This window comes from Cydia fagiglandana, chromosome 13 (genome assembly GCF_963556715.1).
Source record: "Cydia fagiglandana chromosome 13, ilCydFagi1.1, whole genome shotgun sequence".
NCBI lineage: Eukaryota > Metazoa > Arthropoda > Insecta > Lepidoptera > Tortricidae > Cydia > Cydia fagiglandana.
Genome location: NC_085944.1, coordinates 7146581 through 7163834, shown reverse-complemented (window position 1 = coordinate 7163834; position 17254 = coordinate 7146581). Strand labels below are relative to the sequence as shown.

Below are 17254 nucleotides of genomic sequence, written 5' to 3'. Positions count from 1 at the left end.
GAAGCGCGCGAAATGGATTCAATTCCAAATACATTGACTCGCCGATATGAACGGTCAGTTCAAGTCTACGCACGGAGCGCGTAATGTGTAATGTCACTTGTGATAGTGTCATGTTTGTTCGCCATGCCATGCCATCATTGCTTTGTTATCTCGCTCGCACTCGCACTCAGTGCTCGCTCGCTCTCGCTCTGCGATGCTTTCGGCTATCTTCGGAACCATTCGGATAGGTCCGCTCGGCCGATAGCCGCGGTTTAAGTTGTCACTCACTAATATTTTTACGAATATGATTTTCTGCATTAGATTTAAAACTCTAATGCGTCCGCGTAGAGCTTAAAATGTTTTCTTATAATACAAGAAGGACGCGGTCAAATGGAGTTATTTATTTGCGATTTTGAATTTGACGAAAAGAAAACCGTTTATTATTATTGTTGTGAAATGTTTGATAGTTTGCTTGACTTTCGCGGTTCGCGGCAAACTAAGTACGAGTTAATACTTGTTTATCCTTTAATTTAATTGTGAATTAGTGCATATCGAGACTGACTGTAGAAATTCGAGTTGTTTATAAAGACTGATTGAACTAAATTGCAAATACGAGTATAGTTAAATTAAATTGTGAAAAGTGTAAATAATAGCTTCGTTATGACAATATTCTGATAATGTATTAGTGCTGGTGAGTACCTAATCGCTTTTTTACGGACTATTGGTGACTTTAACTTGATTGACCTATTTAAAAAAAATGGTTACAAACGAACTACTTTACGGAGAGAACCAAAGCGAGCAAAATGTACGCATTGTTATAGAATACTCGCCATATCGGGAAGCTCCATAGGCAATTATCTACCTCCGAAACTTACATTACGTTACGTTACATACATACATATTACATACTTAATTACATTATTTTATAATTTATAAGAACTAACAAAAAATCTTTCACATAAAGGTGACAAAACGCAACGCGTAATAAATAGATCGATCGCCGATACGGATACGAGACGCCCTAGAATCACTAGAGTGCTGTATGCGCTGTAAGAGATAGCTGTAATGTGGCCGTCTCGCGCGCGCCCGTGCGCTGTTTCACGGTCGGGTCATGTTTCGAGTGATGAGTGATGTGATATCTCAGTGTACCATTACGTGTTCGGAAAAGTGATGTGATATAGCATCACTTTTCGAAGCACTGTTTCGCGCATGTCTAGTCTACATTGGCCGTTTTCGTGTGACAGTGATAACATGATAGTATTGATCGTGTTTTATTATGTTATCCCTGACTACTTCGTCTTAATTCCTACGGGGACTTTCTTCACCAGAAGGGCGGCCCAGTCATAATAAGACTAATTGTATGTTTCTGAGATTGATTAAAATTATTAAGATTACCAGAACTCTTAATGATGAGCTGTATAGGCGGCGAACAATCCGTGGAACAATCTGGATTAGTATAATAAAATTCTAGCCTATATATATGTAGGCAATGCGCATGTGACTAAGTTCCAAGCTACAGTTTCTTCTAGGTATCGGACGAGCCGTACGCATATAAAAAAAAACAACAGGAAATTACCGTAATTATTCTCAATGTGACCAATTTCTAACTTACACTACCTCGTGTAATTTGAGCCTATCCGATGCTTGTACCTGATGCTTGCACACAACGCAACCGGAGCAAGTGAAAAATACTACTGTTTACTTTGCTCGCATCAGCTACACAGATTGTACGGGTATCTTGTGTAGGTGACTCATAAACATGAAAAATCCCGCACATTTTTTTGTTTACCGTTATAAAACCATGCGCAAATATCAATACTTCTTGCGCCTTGTGCAAGCACAAGACATTAATTACTTGTTTAGGAATGACTCCTAGCCAATGCTGCTGTCATGAATGTCAGTGGGCTGTCAAATACCTGTCAATGGAAGTGGGCAAGTAATGGTTCCTTTTACAGACCGACTGACCGACCGACAAAAATTACAAGTCTTTGCTGATTTAATATGTTAAATATCGTTATAGGTGATAACTGAGACAAACATCCCGTAATTATGGCGGATAGAGATCTTTCTATGGGACCCCGTGAAGGAGTAACTTACCCTGTTAGGGTGCAGTACTGTGGATATTGTTCGATGCCGATAGAATACTGCGAGTACTACCCTGAATACGATAAATGCAAGCAATGGTTGGAAAAAAACTTACCGACCGAGTTTGAAAAAGTAAAGATTGGTAAGTTTTGCACAAGATATTACTTAAGTTAGGTTATGAATTCCTATTGTAATATGCCCAATCCGTGTTTCATGTCGTCTACGTCAGAATTATTTTAACCAGCGCAATTTTCGCTGAATATTCCAGATGAGGAAGAGAATGCTGGCGGCGAAGAGGAGAAAAAGAGGCAGAAGCGTGGTGGCAAGGGAATGCTAAAATCCAAAAAGAAAGAGGATGTACCCAAGCTTGTGCAAGTCTCCCGTGCGCCGCGCGGCAAGAAGAAATCTGTCACTGTTGTATCAGGATTGAGCACCTTTGGTATGTGATTTAATTTTATTGATCTGGCAGATTTTGTTTTTGTTTGCTTCATTTGTACTGTTTCTTTTTTTTTAATACGCAACAACAAAAATGCACTAAACAACTCATTGCAAATCTTCAAATGCTAGCTGTGGTTATTGAAAAAAAGAATGTTTTATGTTAGCAAAATCCTGAACTCAGCTGATTGATTGAAGATGAATCATGATTTATAATTGATGGCTTTATGTTGATTTTTATATTTCAAATACTAAAATATCAGTATGGTTGCTCCAATTTGTCTAAGGGTGGTATTACACCTGCCCAATATCTTGGTCCAATGTCATTGTGTCTCACTCTCTTGTTAAGCAAAATGTGAGACAAAATACACATTGGACTAAGATTTTGGACAAGTGGAATACCAGCCTAGCCAATGTATAATATCAGTACAAATCCCTATTTTCGTTTATATCACACATGGGGCAAATTAATTCTTTATTTTACTTTTTTTAGAAGTGAATTCTTTCATAGTTCGCATTGTCATTTATGTGCATTTTTACAGATATTGACTTGAAAGTGGCGGCTAAATTCTTTGGCACCAAGTTTGCCTGTGGATCATCAGTGACTGGAGATGATGAGATAGTCATACAGGGAGATGTTAAAGATGATCTCTTTGATATTATACCAGAGAAGTGGCCTGAGGTAATCTGTTTATTCACTTATTTATTAATTATTATAGCACCACGCAATTTTAGAGATAATCAATTTAACTAACTATCATACCTAACTTTTATGATAGAATAATGTATATGCACTTTAGTGTGAAAGAATGAATATTTGATAGCAGGCAAAATTAAATATGTATCATTTTATCTTTATTTGGCATTATGTGGGCATTTCAAAGTCTCAGTGCAATTTCATTTCATTTTATTTATTTCCCACATATAAGCTAACAGAATTTCACCAAAAATGCTTACACAGTGTGTAATAGCATTAGACTAATTCTTATATAATTACGCCATCTAGTGAGCTCTCTGGAAAGGTTACGAAAAGTTAAAAATAGATTGCTATTAAATAAGAATATCCCTAAAATGCTCTTATTTATTTTTGTACCCATGAAAGTGGTCAAGAAAGTCCATTATTATGTTTCAAAGTTATAAATAGCAGTAAGGTAATAGTTTTCCTATGCAAATAACAATTTAACATAACAATGAGAATCTTGCAGCATTGTATGAGGGTTGTCAATCTTTTTATTAGCCTTTGTTAATTCATTACTTTTATATCAAAAGTGGCTACTGATGACCAAATATTAATATTACGGTTTCCTTTTTTTCAGATTGATGAGGATAGTATTGAAGACTTGGGTGACCAGAAGAGATAGTCACAATTTTAGTGTAACAAGAATGGGAGATCTTTATTCCTCTGTCTGCATGAAACATTTGTGACAACATTTTGTATCTGTGATGTTTGTTATGTTACCTCTGTATTGTTGCACACTGCTTGGAAGTTAATTGTGACACCTGGGTCGAGTATAGTAAATTTCACAAGTTAGCATTATATTCCTTTTACTAACAAATAGAAAAGTAAAAAAAAACAATCAGTCAATGTGTAGTTTTATAAAAAGCCACACTGTTGTTTCAATACTTTTAAAATCAGATTTTATTTGAAAATTAATAGCTAGGTTTAGACAAAGCCAGTAACGCTGTAGCCAGTCCTCAGACAAGCCAGCGCTGGCAGTTCTTGAAAAACTGTTTGTTCAACGAGCCAGCGCTTGTTGCCAGTTTCACTCGCTTCATCTGAACCTAGCTTAATTGATGTAACCCTTTAAAGGTCTCTAAAAAGCCCACTTTGTAACATCTTTTATTTCTTGTACAGAATTTCTTCTATTTCTTGCCCGTTAAAGGGTAAACAGTTTCTAGAAGTGTCTTATATCTACACAGTGGCCAACAATACAGAGGTGTCAGAGGTTCCACCATTTTGGCATAGGAGTGAAGTGCTTTGATTCATATCTTCTTTATTTATGAGGTACTGCCAATAAAATGAAAGAATAGATGTTTTGTATGATTTGATTTGTAGCCTTACAAAATAGTCTGATATTTTGAAATGACCCAACAGATTGGTTCTGCTGTTTCAATTAAGTCTAGGTTGTAACTGACTTATGAAACTAAATTGCCTCATCAAGTTGGCCTGAGGAAATTAGGGGTTAACTAAAGGACTCGATATTTTTACGAGGTATTAGCGAAACTGAAGGACAATACAGACAGTTTTTCACCAATCTGATTAAATTGTCTGATCACATCAGGTGGCTCTGATCAACTGATCATATCGGTCGATTTGATAATCCCGTCTGGACAGGCCTAAATTCAAACACCATTATCTTCGAGCAACACCGGCTTCCGACAACCATTATAAAACAGCACCTATCTGTCTTCTAGAAATCATGTACGACTTTCAATTAATAAGATAGTGTAACTTTCTCAACTACTTACCAGTAATTTTGAAAATAGCGCCATCTAGTCTACAATTAAAACAACTATTTTCTTACTTGACCTGACAGAGGACGCTAACTACACTATAACTTTTTATTTTAATTAAAACGTTTACAAGAACTTTATTAAATGTAATTTGCAGAAACAAATAAAGTTCTAGTAAAAATTAATAAAAATTATACATTAAAAATATTCAAATATGCTCTAAAGTGTGTCATTGATGATTTTTAATTTTACCAAGCTGGCAATGGTTGAGCCCTTATTTTCATACAGCAACATTTACAACTACATCGCAAAATCAACACAAAATAAAATCACTTCTAAACATTTTGCGGGTTTGCGTTCATTGTGTGTTGTGTACTGCTACAGAAACAATGATGCGTAAGCGTGAGTGTATATAAAGTGCAATAAAGGATTCATCTAAATAATAGGAAGTGATTAGGAGGACATTATTATGCGTTGATCAGAATGTAGCACCTAATCAAGTTCCACAGTGCGAATCTAATTATTAAAAAAAATATAGTATTGATCTTTTTTGTACAGGACTAAATAAATATAAACTGTTTAAAAATGTCTGTGGTTAAAGGAAAGTTAGTGAAAATGGAAGTAATACAAGTAGGTGAATATGAATTCACCAAACAAGATATAATAGGACACGGAGCCTTCGCGATGGTTTACAAAGGAAGGAAGAGAAAGGTGTGTATGATCAATCATGTTCTTCCACAGCGCTCACGGTGCCTCCAAATATCTTTATGTGCATTTGCCATGCACACTGAATAGTTATTTTCGTTGTTAAAATGTTAAGGTGCTCTAATGGCTTGCCTTTCGCAATATTGATTAGTTGTGAACCGTGGGTGGAAACAAACGTCATGTGGGTAATTTGGCTCGGTTTTAGACGATTATTATGATGTCATGTCTAGTTTGCAGTAAAGAAGAATCAAATCAAACTTTATAAGATTATTCCATTACCTGGTCCTGGTCTTTATCTGGCTTGTCGTGAAATATTATATTGATATGGTGCTGGATCAGCTGTTTGTAAATATTGACGTTTGTTTATGAAAGGAGTCCTACTTACTAATAAATAGCACTCTCCATACTATTTCTGTAAATAATTATTTTATTTTAAATATTTTATTTATTTATTTATAATAGATAACACACTTTTAATTTTCAAAATAATTAGTTATTTTACAGGTTATCTTTTAGTACTTTATATACCCATTTCCTATATATTTTAAGTACAGTTATTAATAACAAGCATTGTATTTTATAACTTAGTATGACATTGTATGTTCTATCATAAGCCAGTTATTTTTTTAACATCCTGAATGGTTAAAATTAATACCACATGTCTTGAGTAATGCAGAAACAACAACGATTTATAGTAGTTGGCAGGAATATATTTGGCATAGCCCTTTTACAAGAAGCACTGTTATTCCAGGATTTTAAATTACGTATCTTTTATCACTCAATTATGCCAAGTTAGAAAGAAATCGACAATTTAAATTTCTATAATAGGCATGCATGCGTATATTAGGATATATGTGCATTTATTAGGAAATCAATGATATATATGACAGCGGATATTATGGGTTTATGTAATAAAACTTTATGTTGTAATAAGTTTGTGTTACATCATAATAACATGATTTTAAAATGCCAATAGAGCCAATTAAATTTAAAATGAGCTACTTTAGATTTCCACTGTGTGAGGAGTGCTACATGCAAAAACCAGCCTGTGTGACGGAACACTAAGAATACATAGAGGAATCACACCTTCATACAGTATAAATAATGCAGGAAAAATGATAATATAGCTTGTCATAGGACCCCTTTAATTTTTTATTTAATTCGTTTTTTTATTAGTTGATGCTACACCCGTAGTATCATTTACAATCTAAACTAGTGAATTTGCAACTATATAGTACTGTTTATATTATACAGCTTGCTGACAATTATAAAACACTAAGAAATGGTATTTTTTGAAGTATACACTACTGTTTGCTATAAAGCCAGACAAACAGTGAAGGCTTAAACAGATTTCATTAATAATCAATATCACGTTATAATTTACCACATACACACAGCCTTAGTCCTCATTTAAATAGTTTACATGTAAGTCAAGATGATCTATCTTTGCCCTTAATAGTGCAAAGTAGGTAGAGAAGTGACAAAGTTGCCATTATGGCCAGCTGCTCCCATTCCAGTTGTGTGAGCAGCTGTCTGTGCCAATTCTGGCCACATGTTGAACTGAGCCTTTATTACCTACTACTATTTGTTACCATGCAGCTACTGGTTTACTGGTTAATAAGTATATGAATTAACTTGCTAACATCAAAATAGTTATTTACGATACAAGTGCGGAAAAGAGGAAATCGACACGAATTACCTATTCGCACGTGTATCGTACATCGTTTTACAGTACATATAGCCCTTTAAACTTTTGACATACGCACGAAAAGAGTGCTATTTTACACAGTACTACGGGAAAATAGGATCATAAATATGTAAAAAACATTTTAAACAGATTTCCCAAGAGGAATTAAGACTTACGCCAAATACTATAATTTAATTATATATTATAGAAATAGAATAGAACATTTTTGGACAAATTCATGTCCTGATATTTCAATGAATGGTGCAATTAGTTTTGTGTACCAAAAAGTATTTAGGTAGTTAGGTACCACTAAAAATAAAAAATGTATCCTAAAAACCTAATATGAGTTATCTAATCTGTATCATCACAATATGCTTTGTTAAAATTGTAAGTTCCTTACCTTGTTCAATAATTACTTGAAAGTTGCAGCCATGAGAACCCAAACAAAGATTATAATTGTTATTATTCAGACAGTAATCTATCTGATTCTCATGTGGCACATTGTTCTCTAGGCAGTAGAGATATGTTGCTATTAGGGTTATTTAATTTTATTTTACTTGCCTTATGTTTCTGAGTGAGGTAATTACTTTTTCCCACATCATTTAATTTGTTCACTGACTTATTATTTAGTACAGTAATCAAAGTAGATATAATTTTTTACACAATATTTTTAACTCGCACATAAAATGTATACCTACCTTTTTATATACAAATGCTGTGGTGTGACCTGACTACATACCTAACTTTTATCCTTAATTACTTGCTAATTTAAATAATTACACCTCTGCAGGTAGTTTCCCTGTTTTGTATTATCTGTATCGTTTTCGTTTATTGAGGTCTGCAATAAAGAGTATTATTTGTATTGTATTGCAGTTTGAAATAAAAATAGGTCTACTTAGGTACCCTAGGTAGTTGCAGTATCATGTAATAAATAGTACCCAGTTGGTATATACAATTTTGATTCTTAACGGCATACAATTGAGGTACAGTTTACAACAAGTAAACATTATTCGTCGTCGACCCTACAAAGTAGTGTAGTGCACTGTCGAGCGTGGTCAGTGGGCGGCATGTCGGGTTCGGGTGTCGCATTGTGCGGGCCCACAAAGCCGGACAATGGTGCGACACGCACGACGGCCCAAGGGCGAGCGGCACGTGCCGACGCCGACCCAAGCACATCCTTATCTAGCAGCAGGTTTTGTCATATACCTAATAATATCTACAACTTGGAAATATAATGCACAAGTAGGTATAAGGTCCAAATTCATCCAAAAAATGAATACCTACCACTTTATGTTACAAATTGTAATATAAAGTTGTAGGTATTGTAACTTTTACAATCCGTTTACAACGACTGCAACGCGTTTAGAGTGTAGAGGATAGTTATGTTTGCCAACATCATCATGTAAAAAACTTGATTTAAAGTGAAGTGGAGTGAAACGGATGACGATGCTAAAAAACTGGGGTCATTGCTATGTACTCAAGTGTCTACTTACTAGGACCATTATCCGCATTGAGCGAATAGCCAGCACTTAGTTAAATTAGCGGTCAAGTAGTATGACGTCTGCCGAGACGTCAACCGTACCGCCATGAGTCCATGCCATAATCGCTGAATTGGCAAACGTTTACGTTGGCGAGCGCAGAGATTAAATGCTGAACACGGCACGCTGACCGTGACCGTGCAGGCGGCCCCCGCGCTCCGCTGTTCTATAAAAAAATCTTATTTACTAACAACTGCTGTTTTAAAACTGCTAAAGTAGCCACAAAATAGCCCTGGCGACCTTTATAGCTTACAATACACCTTTATTGGTCGATAGGAGGTAGTTATCTTTTCTTTCGGCCTAGAAGCAATCCTGCTTCACGGGGGACGGGGAGTGTCGAAATCGGGTCAAGCCGTAATCGCTGCACGAGCCTGCGGAATGTAGGGCGGGCTAATGTTAGCCGGCGTGCGCGCACCACCGGCCCCTTCTGGATAACTGCGAGCCGATCCGAGTTTACTGAATCACTGAATCAGTTCTCCAGATCAATTCAACGTACTAGAAACAAATACTTTTTATTGCAATTCTCACAACATGTAACAAATCTCAACAGTGCGATAAAAAGACACGTCTAGGTCTTTTTACTATCAAGCGATCTCTTGCAAAAAAGCTTTGGATTGGCAGTATTCATTAACTCATTCAATTAATCACCAGTTCTAGACGCCCCTAAACGAACGAATATGAGCTACTTATCGGTTTAATTTTAATGAATTACAAACGACTTAATTACACCACATAGCACAGCCACAGAATAAATAATAGTAAATAGGCACAGAAGTACGTAAGTAGAAGGTACAGAAGACTCACTCTCTAACAAAAAGGCGTCTGTTACGAGTTACGATCAGTTACGGAGAGTTACATATGGCCGCTAGGTGGCGATAGCGCCACGCGCGGCTTATGGCTAGCCACCATTGGTTTGGAACGGATGTACTTTTAGCTACATGTAGCAAAGCGACGAAATCGCGGAGTGAGCCACGCCTGGCACAGCGCACATAATACGCGTCAGAGCTGTAGTGTAGGGCGTGCCGATGCCCAAGATGTCTCAAGAAATCCAAAGCGCAGCTTGTCTTATTAATTCGGTTTTGGCGAGGATCAAAATGCCACAGGCCTGTTTGTATAAAGCATTTGTAATAACTATTTACATAACATATGAGTTTCGTACACACAATGTGCTTTCGCAGTAGTACCACGATTAGCATTAAGTACATCGATCTATTACGCAATAAACAAGCTGAACGTCATTTCGCTACACTTCACAAGTACTTCCTATTCCCATTAGTTCTGCAAAACGAATACTTTTTGTCCGAATTTGAACTCTATTCCTTAAAGAATTTCCAGTTCTAAAGAACAAAATGGGAAGTACCCCACTTCACCAGACTATCTCGAGAGCGCGGCAAGACAAAGGAACTGACGAATAGTATAGTCATCACATCACCTACCTACCTATATTTCAGCACACAAAGTTCTGGAAAAATAAATACAGTTTATCTACGCTATGTATGTTTTGAGTTTATTGCACAACTGCGTTTTCTAATAGAGGTACCTTAATAGAGGGATTTCTAATAGAGGACAGATGCTGTTTTATTTATTGATCACAAGATGTTTGTCTTAGGGTGGTATTCCATCTGTCCAATGTCATTGCGTCTCACTCTCTCATTAAGCAAAATGTGAGACAAAATACACATTGGACAGGTGGAATACCACCCTTAAATAGACGATATTTATTGTATTCATGATGGCAACGTCGTTTTTTAATCTATCCCGATTAGGTTTGGCACATTGCAAAAAGAAACAATAAGGGCTCGACATTTTTTGCATGAGATGGAAAATACAAGATACTTTTGGGCCCAATCCCAAGAGTTACGCAAAATAAGTCACTGCCACTTTAACGAATTTGACGTCGAAAGCTATTGACTATTGATATATATTTTTGAGACTCGGACGCTTGTTTTGGCAGCGACATAGATTTGGACGCCGCTGCCTCACATCTAGCGTCTAAAATATTTTTGCTGACATCAAGATACGTAACTTGCTCGAATTGAAACAGTTAGACCGATGACAAGGAGCTTTTAGTTACACCTGTTTCAATTAAAAACCTGCTTGGTTGCAGAGTTAATTATGTTATGATTACTAAGTGCATCCATTAGATGCACATTTATGACGAGCCGAAGATGCAGACCTTGGGCCGCACACGCTAGCCGCCCACCTGAGACGACCTTATGCAACGCTCGGTGCACGCGGGTTATCACTTTACAAAGACAACGTGCCTATTGCTACTGTATCCTACTACATCATTTCTAATATTACCCTTTATGCAAAGTTGTTTTCTGCCTCAATGAAGCGACATCGGGTGTGTAAGACTGGACAGTCTGGATACAGAGTGTCGTTCGCTTCGTGTGTGGAAACAGAATCATAAAATTTTACACCTAAATTCAACGTGCCTAATACTTATTTTGCTAACAATACACGAGGTCGAGAGAGAGAGTTGCTCTCACTCACCCGTAAAACACCAAAGAAACTTGATTATTTTACATACAGTTTATGCGAATAAGGTATTATATTCAAAACTTGTTTTGTTCAGGTTCACCAAGCAGAAATTGATGATATGTGTTTATTTGTTTTAGAACCCATCGCAATCAGTGGCCGTAAAGGTGGTGACGAAGAAAGGAATTCAGAAGGCTTCAGAGATTCTCGTGAAGGAGATCAAAATCCTACGAGAGCTCACAGCACTGCACCACACAAACCTCGTGGCCATGCACGATTGTATGGACAGCCCCGCTTATGTGTATGTCGTCATGGAGGTAAGTTATAGTCCTGTAATGAACGTCTTATCAATTTTTATTCTTTTAAAACGCCTGTGAATCTAAACGCTAATTACAGTTTTCATATCAAGATTTACGTAAATCTTAGCGAAGTAGAAGCTGCATTTACCCATGCTACCGTTAAATGCAGTGACTGCAAACCGTACAACTTTAATCAATAGTTTTGCTGTTACTGATAATGCAAGGCAAGTCAAGGCAGTATATGCCGACTTGAAACGTCAAAACGTAAAATGTTACACTTAGACATAAAACTATATACGTAAATTGTAGTAATATATGAAAAACAGGTCTGGGTTTTTCTTGATAGGTCTTCATGTTCCCTTTGTTATTGATTACTTCAAGTAAAGATTTGTAGTGACTTCTGTGCAGGTGTCCCGTTGATAGTGTTTACAACGAACTACCAGAGTTTGTAAACTATACCCTGGGAAAGTGGCTGTAAACAGAATCTTAAAAATAACTTCCGTTCTGACGAACTCGAACCGTGGTTTATTCAAACATTACAATCTCAGAATATCAGCAAACGCCTGGGAAATGTTATTAAACGTTTAATATGTTTAACTACTAAATTTTGCTCGCTCTACATTGATTTATTAAGTAAGTAGGTACCTGTTCAGAGCGTTTACGATCAGAACCATTTCTTACAGATTGCCTAAGTGCCTAACTGAGTATAATATGTAGTACTTTAATAGCCTTAAGTATCAGTGTTGAAATGTCTGTATAGGTGCAATGCGGACGTACAATAGAAACGTACAGATACTAAATTACCGTGTTACCCATAAATCAGCGATGCAAACTTAGGCGAGGATCGGTGATTGTACATAACCCTGCAGAACATTGATTTAGTGCGGCCAGGCGCGCTACAACAACATACATAACGCAGTAAATTTAATATCAGTAAGAAACTAAGTATGCTCTCTAATTATATCTCTGTACCTCTACTTCGACCCTGCACGCTCCTGTCTAGTGGCCGTTCAATCAGGACTGTTGTGAATAATTGCCACTATTATCGTGTATCATTTATTGTTATTGTTTACACTTGAATTAATACAAACAGTGGCCCAGTTCTCCAAATGAACTATGTCAGTTTATTATCTGATTATATAATTAATTAACTCGACGCTTTGAACCTAATAGTGCATTCGGGAAATGGGTAGCGCTCGACTACATTACAATTTCAAATGGCTTTGAATACAAGCATCATAGTTAGCATAGTCAGATTTCTTTGATTATATCGCCAGTGTGACAATTACCAGGAAACTGTACCTATCCGTAGGCATTAGGAGTCCGTGACCTGATGGCCTTGCCCTTAATCCATCCTCGATAACGATAACAGTAACGACACCGCATTTTCTTATGTCCATTCATTATTGTTTTACTTATGATACGGTTAAAAAACCGGGCAAGTGCGAGTCGGACTCGCGCACGAAGGGTTCCGTACCATAAAGCAAAAAAAAAAACGGAAAAAATTCAAAAAGAAAACGGTCACCCATCCAAGTACTGACCCCTCCCGACGTTGCTTAACTTTGGTCAAAAATCACGTTTGTTGTATGGGAGCCCCATTTAAATCTTTATTTTATTCTGTTTTTAGTATTTGTTGTTATAGCGGCAACAGAAATACATCATCTGTGAAAATTTCAACTGTCTAGCTATCACGGTTCGTGAGATACAGCCTGGTGACAGACGGACGGACGGACGGGCGGACGGACGGACGGACGGACGGACGGACAGCGAAGTCTTAGTAATAGGGTCCCGTTTTACCCTTTGGGTACGGAACCCTAAAAATGAAGTAGCCTACAAAGGCTACAAATTCACACCTTCCTTGAGCTGCTCTGACTAATGTTTAGCATGAGTTGCATTAGGGCAAATGAGATTTATGACCATGAAAAACAAGGTGCAGTGTTATGACTTATGGCGTTGTAAAAGAAAACATAAAATACGATGATTAGAGATACCTAAGTCTATGTCAATACAAAAATCTGTGCGAACCGCGCTATCCCTACAATCAAATAGCTACTATTTTAAACAAATCTATTACATATTCACATAGCCCTTCTTAGAAATGTTGCACTGCCAAGTAGGTATGTAACATAAAAATGTAAAACGTTTCTTCAACATCTGCAAACATTCGACTAAACTTTATTGAGTTTAGGAACTAAAACAGACAATACCATCATAATTGGCAAATTACGTCGCGGTCATATTTGTATAATATTAAACACAGACAGAGCTCTCATTTTATCATCACCGCGACGTAATAATAGTCTTCCGCGTGTTCACAGCGCGTGTAGCGTATGCGGATCCGCAGCAAGGTCGCACGCCGCCTGTGCGTGTGCGCCGGTGCGGTGGCCCATCGCGTGGACACTCCTTTATCGCTAATCGCAGATTTACTCACTAAATGTAATATACCTACCAGACAGACGGGAAGCTTCCATGCGAACTGTGAGTGCTTCTACTGCGCAGTTACAATGTTTAATGCTGTGCCTAATAGGTCAAGGGGACGACGACCGCACCAATAAACTTAAACGTGGCTCCATTTCGCGCGATGTCTACTCCAAAATGTATACCATTATTCATTTAACCTTATGAATATTTCAATAGTTTGCTATTTTAATTTCTTTGATTTGAATTTGAATCATCGCTTTTATTAGGCATTTATGTGGATATTTTGGATAATGCTAATAACGCTATGTATACCAAGGTAAAGTTTTGCGCTAACGATAAGAGAGCAGACTGCCCTTATCTCATTGACGGAACTACATAGTGTAGACGTATATGACGATATCACATGTGTAAATGAATACGTGGGGAATCAAGTCATACAACGTGGCCTACTAACCTCTTTATCATTTATCACCTACTCGAAAACTTTCGGTTCCTATCAAGTATTTAAGATTTTTGTCATCATTATTATGGCAACAAATTACAATGTTCGTATGATCAGTATGATCTTGTTACTGGCTGGTCACTAGTCAGTCCGATATATAGTGCATTAAGTTACAAAAACTTGACAATATCGCTTCTTATTTACTTATACATATCTTATTGCACGTTTTGTAGTCTACTTCCTGTAAGATATTAATTGGAAGTTGGATATCTAACAATAATATTTAATGTTAGATCACTTATAACTTATTAAACAGTTACTATCAGCGTTTTCGAGGCTTTTCCTATTGGCACTTGACAACTAGACCTCAGTGATGACCGCTGATTGTCCTAGAAGCGACTCCTTCTTAGTCTGTTGTTTAAGAGGCACATGAGGCGAGATGGCTCCCAGCTTCAGCTGCCACAAATGAGGTCGCAAATGCCGGTCCCGCATTGGCTTATACAGCCACGACAGACGTTGTTCCTCGTTTACAGACGCTGCATAAATCATCTGTCAAGATGTTAAAGGCCTGATGAATGAATGTTTATGAAACCTGAGTACATTTATATTGCGTACCTGATCCTATTTTTAAACAGAGGTGACCCAAAAACAAGTGATAGCTTTAAGGGCACATGCACGGCAAGCTTAGATTAGTCAAACAGTCATTGACTCATTGCACCCGGGATGTAATCGTCAAAAGTGCATTTCTAAATTCTACATGCTTGGAGATAGGTTATATTATTAAATAATCCCATTGTCTCTATATTGTGTACGAACCCTACACCGGTGGAGCTGAGCAATAGGTCGCGTCGCGATGTCTGGTGCGCACCGCGAACCGCGACTCCACGTGGCCACAATAATATCTGCATGCGCAACTACTAAGTAATAATATAATGTTTATGCTAGGTAATTGCGCAACGACACCTACAGGCTGAGACGAAATTAAAGTATTGCGTCAATTTCTCTTACGTGTTTTCAAAACAAAAACAAGTCATTGTTTATTTGCTTTACAATATATACCTATCTACAAACAAAACAACAGCTTCCTGACAGCCCTTATCTTCATGACTTATTTGTTTTCAATACTACTCTCTATAAACTCTTTTTATTAGTGCCTTTTCGAATTCGACTATTAAAATTCAGCGAATATCAAAAAATGGAAAATGTCTCATTCTTGAATACATATTATATAGACGCCTTCCTTAAAACGGCTTTCCGCCCGAGACACGCACAAACCTCAGTTATATTTGGCTTTACTTTACCCGTCGTGGTCGAATTAAATTATTTTTATTTGCCATTTGCTCAGGTCTGACGAGGTAGTACAACAACGAATTATATTAATAGCTCTCGCCAAGGGCAAGCACACCAAGCCAAATTGTACGACTGGTGGGAATGACGTTTTAGTTTTAGAAGTACTTAATTATAATGAGAATGTTTAGTTTTTGTACCGCGAAGAGCAGAGGCATAGCCAGGCCGGTGCCTCGCAAGTCGCAATAGGTACGGCGCACAAAGCCAACAAAGTTCATTGGCACGAGTTGCTTTCGGGCGTGGAACGCGCACAGTCGTCATGGCTTCTGTCGACCATGACTTTTTTTGTTAATGCCGTCAGTTTCCTCATGACTGTATAGCTCGTCAGATCTCGTCTAAATTATTTTTAATTAAGATGAACTTCAGTACCTACTCAAACAGTTTTTTCGCTCTACATCAAAATGTTCATGGAAGATTTGTTCAAAAGTTATTAAACAAAGTATCTTGGACTGAAGCCCACGCGTTTCTATTTATGTTTACATTTAAACCACAAAAGTCGATGACAAAGCTCTTCGATAGTCAGCCAATGATGAGGCGTGGTCGGATGATGCAAGCCCGAGCGCGACTGTCTCAGTCTCACGGTTTGGTTGCTAGCACGTGTGCCCTGCCAATTACTGCGCTCAACTTTGACATTATATTATATCCCTCTGATCAACGAATCGTACTACTTTAAGAGTCCGCAGCAAGCTCGGCCGAATTTCACCTTCAAGCTTTAGGTACATACAAACGAAGTTTCGTTCTCATTTTAAAACAGTGTTCTGTTGGATTGTAATGAAACTTTGTACAAACAATGACATGAATGAAGTATATCTATGCCTGTAATTTACAACACATTTTCAACACCCACATGTTAGCACGTGGTTAGCACACAGTGCATTGAATATATTTATTATAAATGAAATTATTCGGGCTGTCTCGTCCAACACCATCACCACACCATACCACACAGCAGTCAGGTAGTGACCTCGTGGTCGTATTAATATACAGCGCGCTGTCGACTCGAGCGGTACATCTCGCACGTGGCTGGGCCTTGGGGTCGCATCAGGTTCATATACACATATGTATATTGTGGCTGCTGCTCCGATTCCGATATAGTGTCGCAGCCATTTGAATGTAAAAGTAGGAACAATTCTTTCTTAAAAGACTCGATCACAACTACACACAGTGAAAGCTACTTGATTCACATTTTGTTACAATTGCACGAATCGTAAGCTCGATTCCTAACAATTGTCCTCAGAGGTAATAATCACATTCACAGTTCGTCTGAGGTCCCGCTAAGTAAATGTGGTTAACAAGGTACCCTCTTCTGGCATCCTCTTGTAATTCAATAAGAAAAATTAAATGCCGAACGTTTAATATCTTGCAACCACATATGCAAGAG

General features: G+C 37.5%; 2 protein-coding genes across 5 annotated transcripts in view; both read left to right on the top strand.

Annotated features, from left to right (window-relative positions):
• The first annotated feature begins 1888 nt into the window (after window positions 1–1888).
• On the top strand, window positions 1889–4529 carry LOC134670131 (density-regulated protein homolog). The gene is made up of 4 exons (XM_063527817.1): window positions 1889–2206; window positions 2333–2503; window positions 3042–3181; window positions 3816–4529. Exons 1-4 carry the CDS (start codon window positions 2029–2031, stop codon window positions 3858–3860), a joined length of 534 nt encoding a protein of 177 aa, XP_063383887.1. The 5' UTR covers window positions 1889–2028; the 3' UTR covers window positions 3861–4529.
• A 724-nt stretch (window positions 4530–5253) lies between these two features.
• Window positions 5254–17254, top strand: part of LOC134670140 (serine/threonine-protein kinase unc-51) — a 41687-nt gene continuing 29686 nt past the window's right edge. For all 4 annotated transcript variants that reach the window (XM_063527828.1, XM_063527827.1, XM_063527826.1 and 1 more), the window contains exons 1-2: window positions 5254–5664; window positions 11505–11681. In XM_063527828.1, the coding sequence (XP_063383898.1) occupies window positions 5539–5664; window positions 11505–11681 (303 nt within the window). In that variant the 5' untranslated portion in view covers window positions 5254–5538. The remainder of the gene's footprint in view (window positions 5665–11504; window positions 11682–17254) is intronic.

Excerpts from the sequence above, each read along its gene's own strand:
- LOC134670131 (XM_063527817.1), top strand. The coding sequence starts at position 2,029 with ATGGCGGATAGAGATCTTTCTATGGGACCCCGTGAAGGAGTAACTTAC. Across the intron at positions 2,504-3,041 it reads ATCAGGATTGAGCACCTTTG|ATATTGACTTGAAAGTGGCG; the intron begins GTATGTGATTTA and ends GCATTTTTACAG. Across the intron at positions 3,182-3,815 it reads TACCAGAGAAGTGGCCTGAG|ATTGATGAGGATAGTATTGA; the intron begins GTAATCTGTTTA and ends CCTTTTTTTCAG.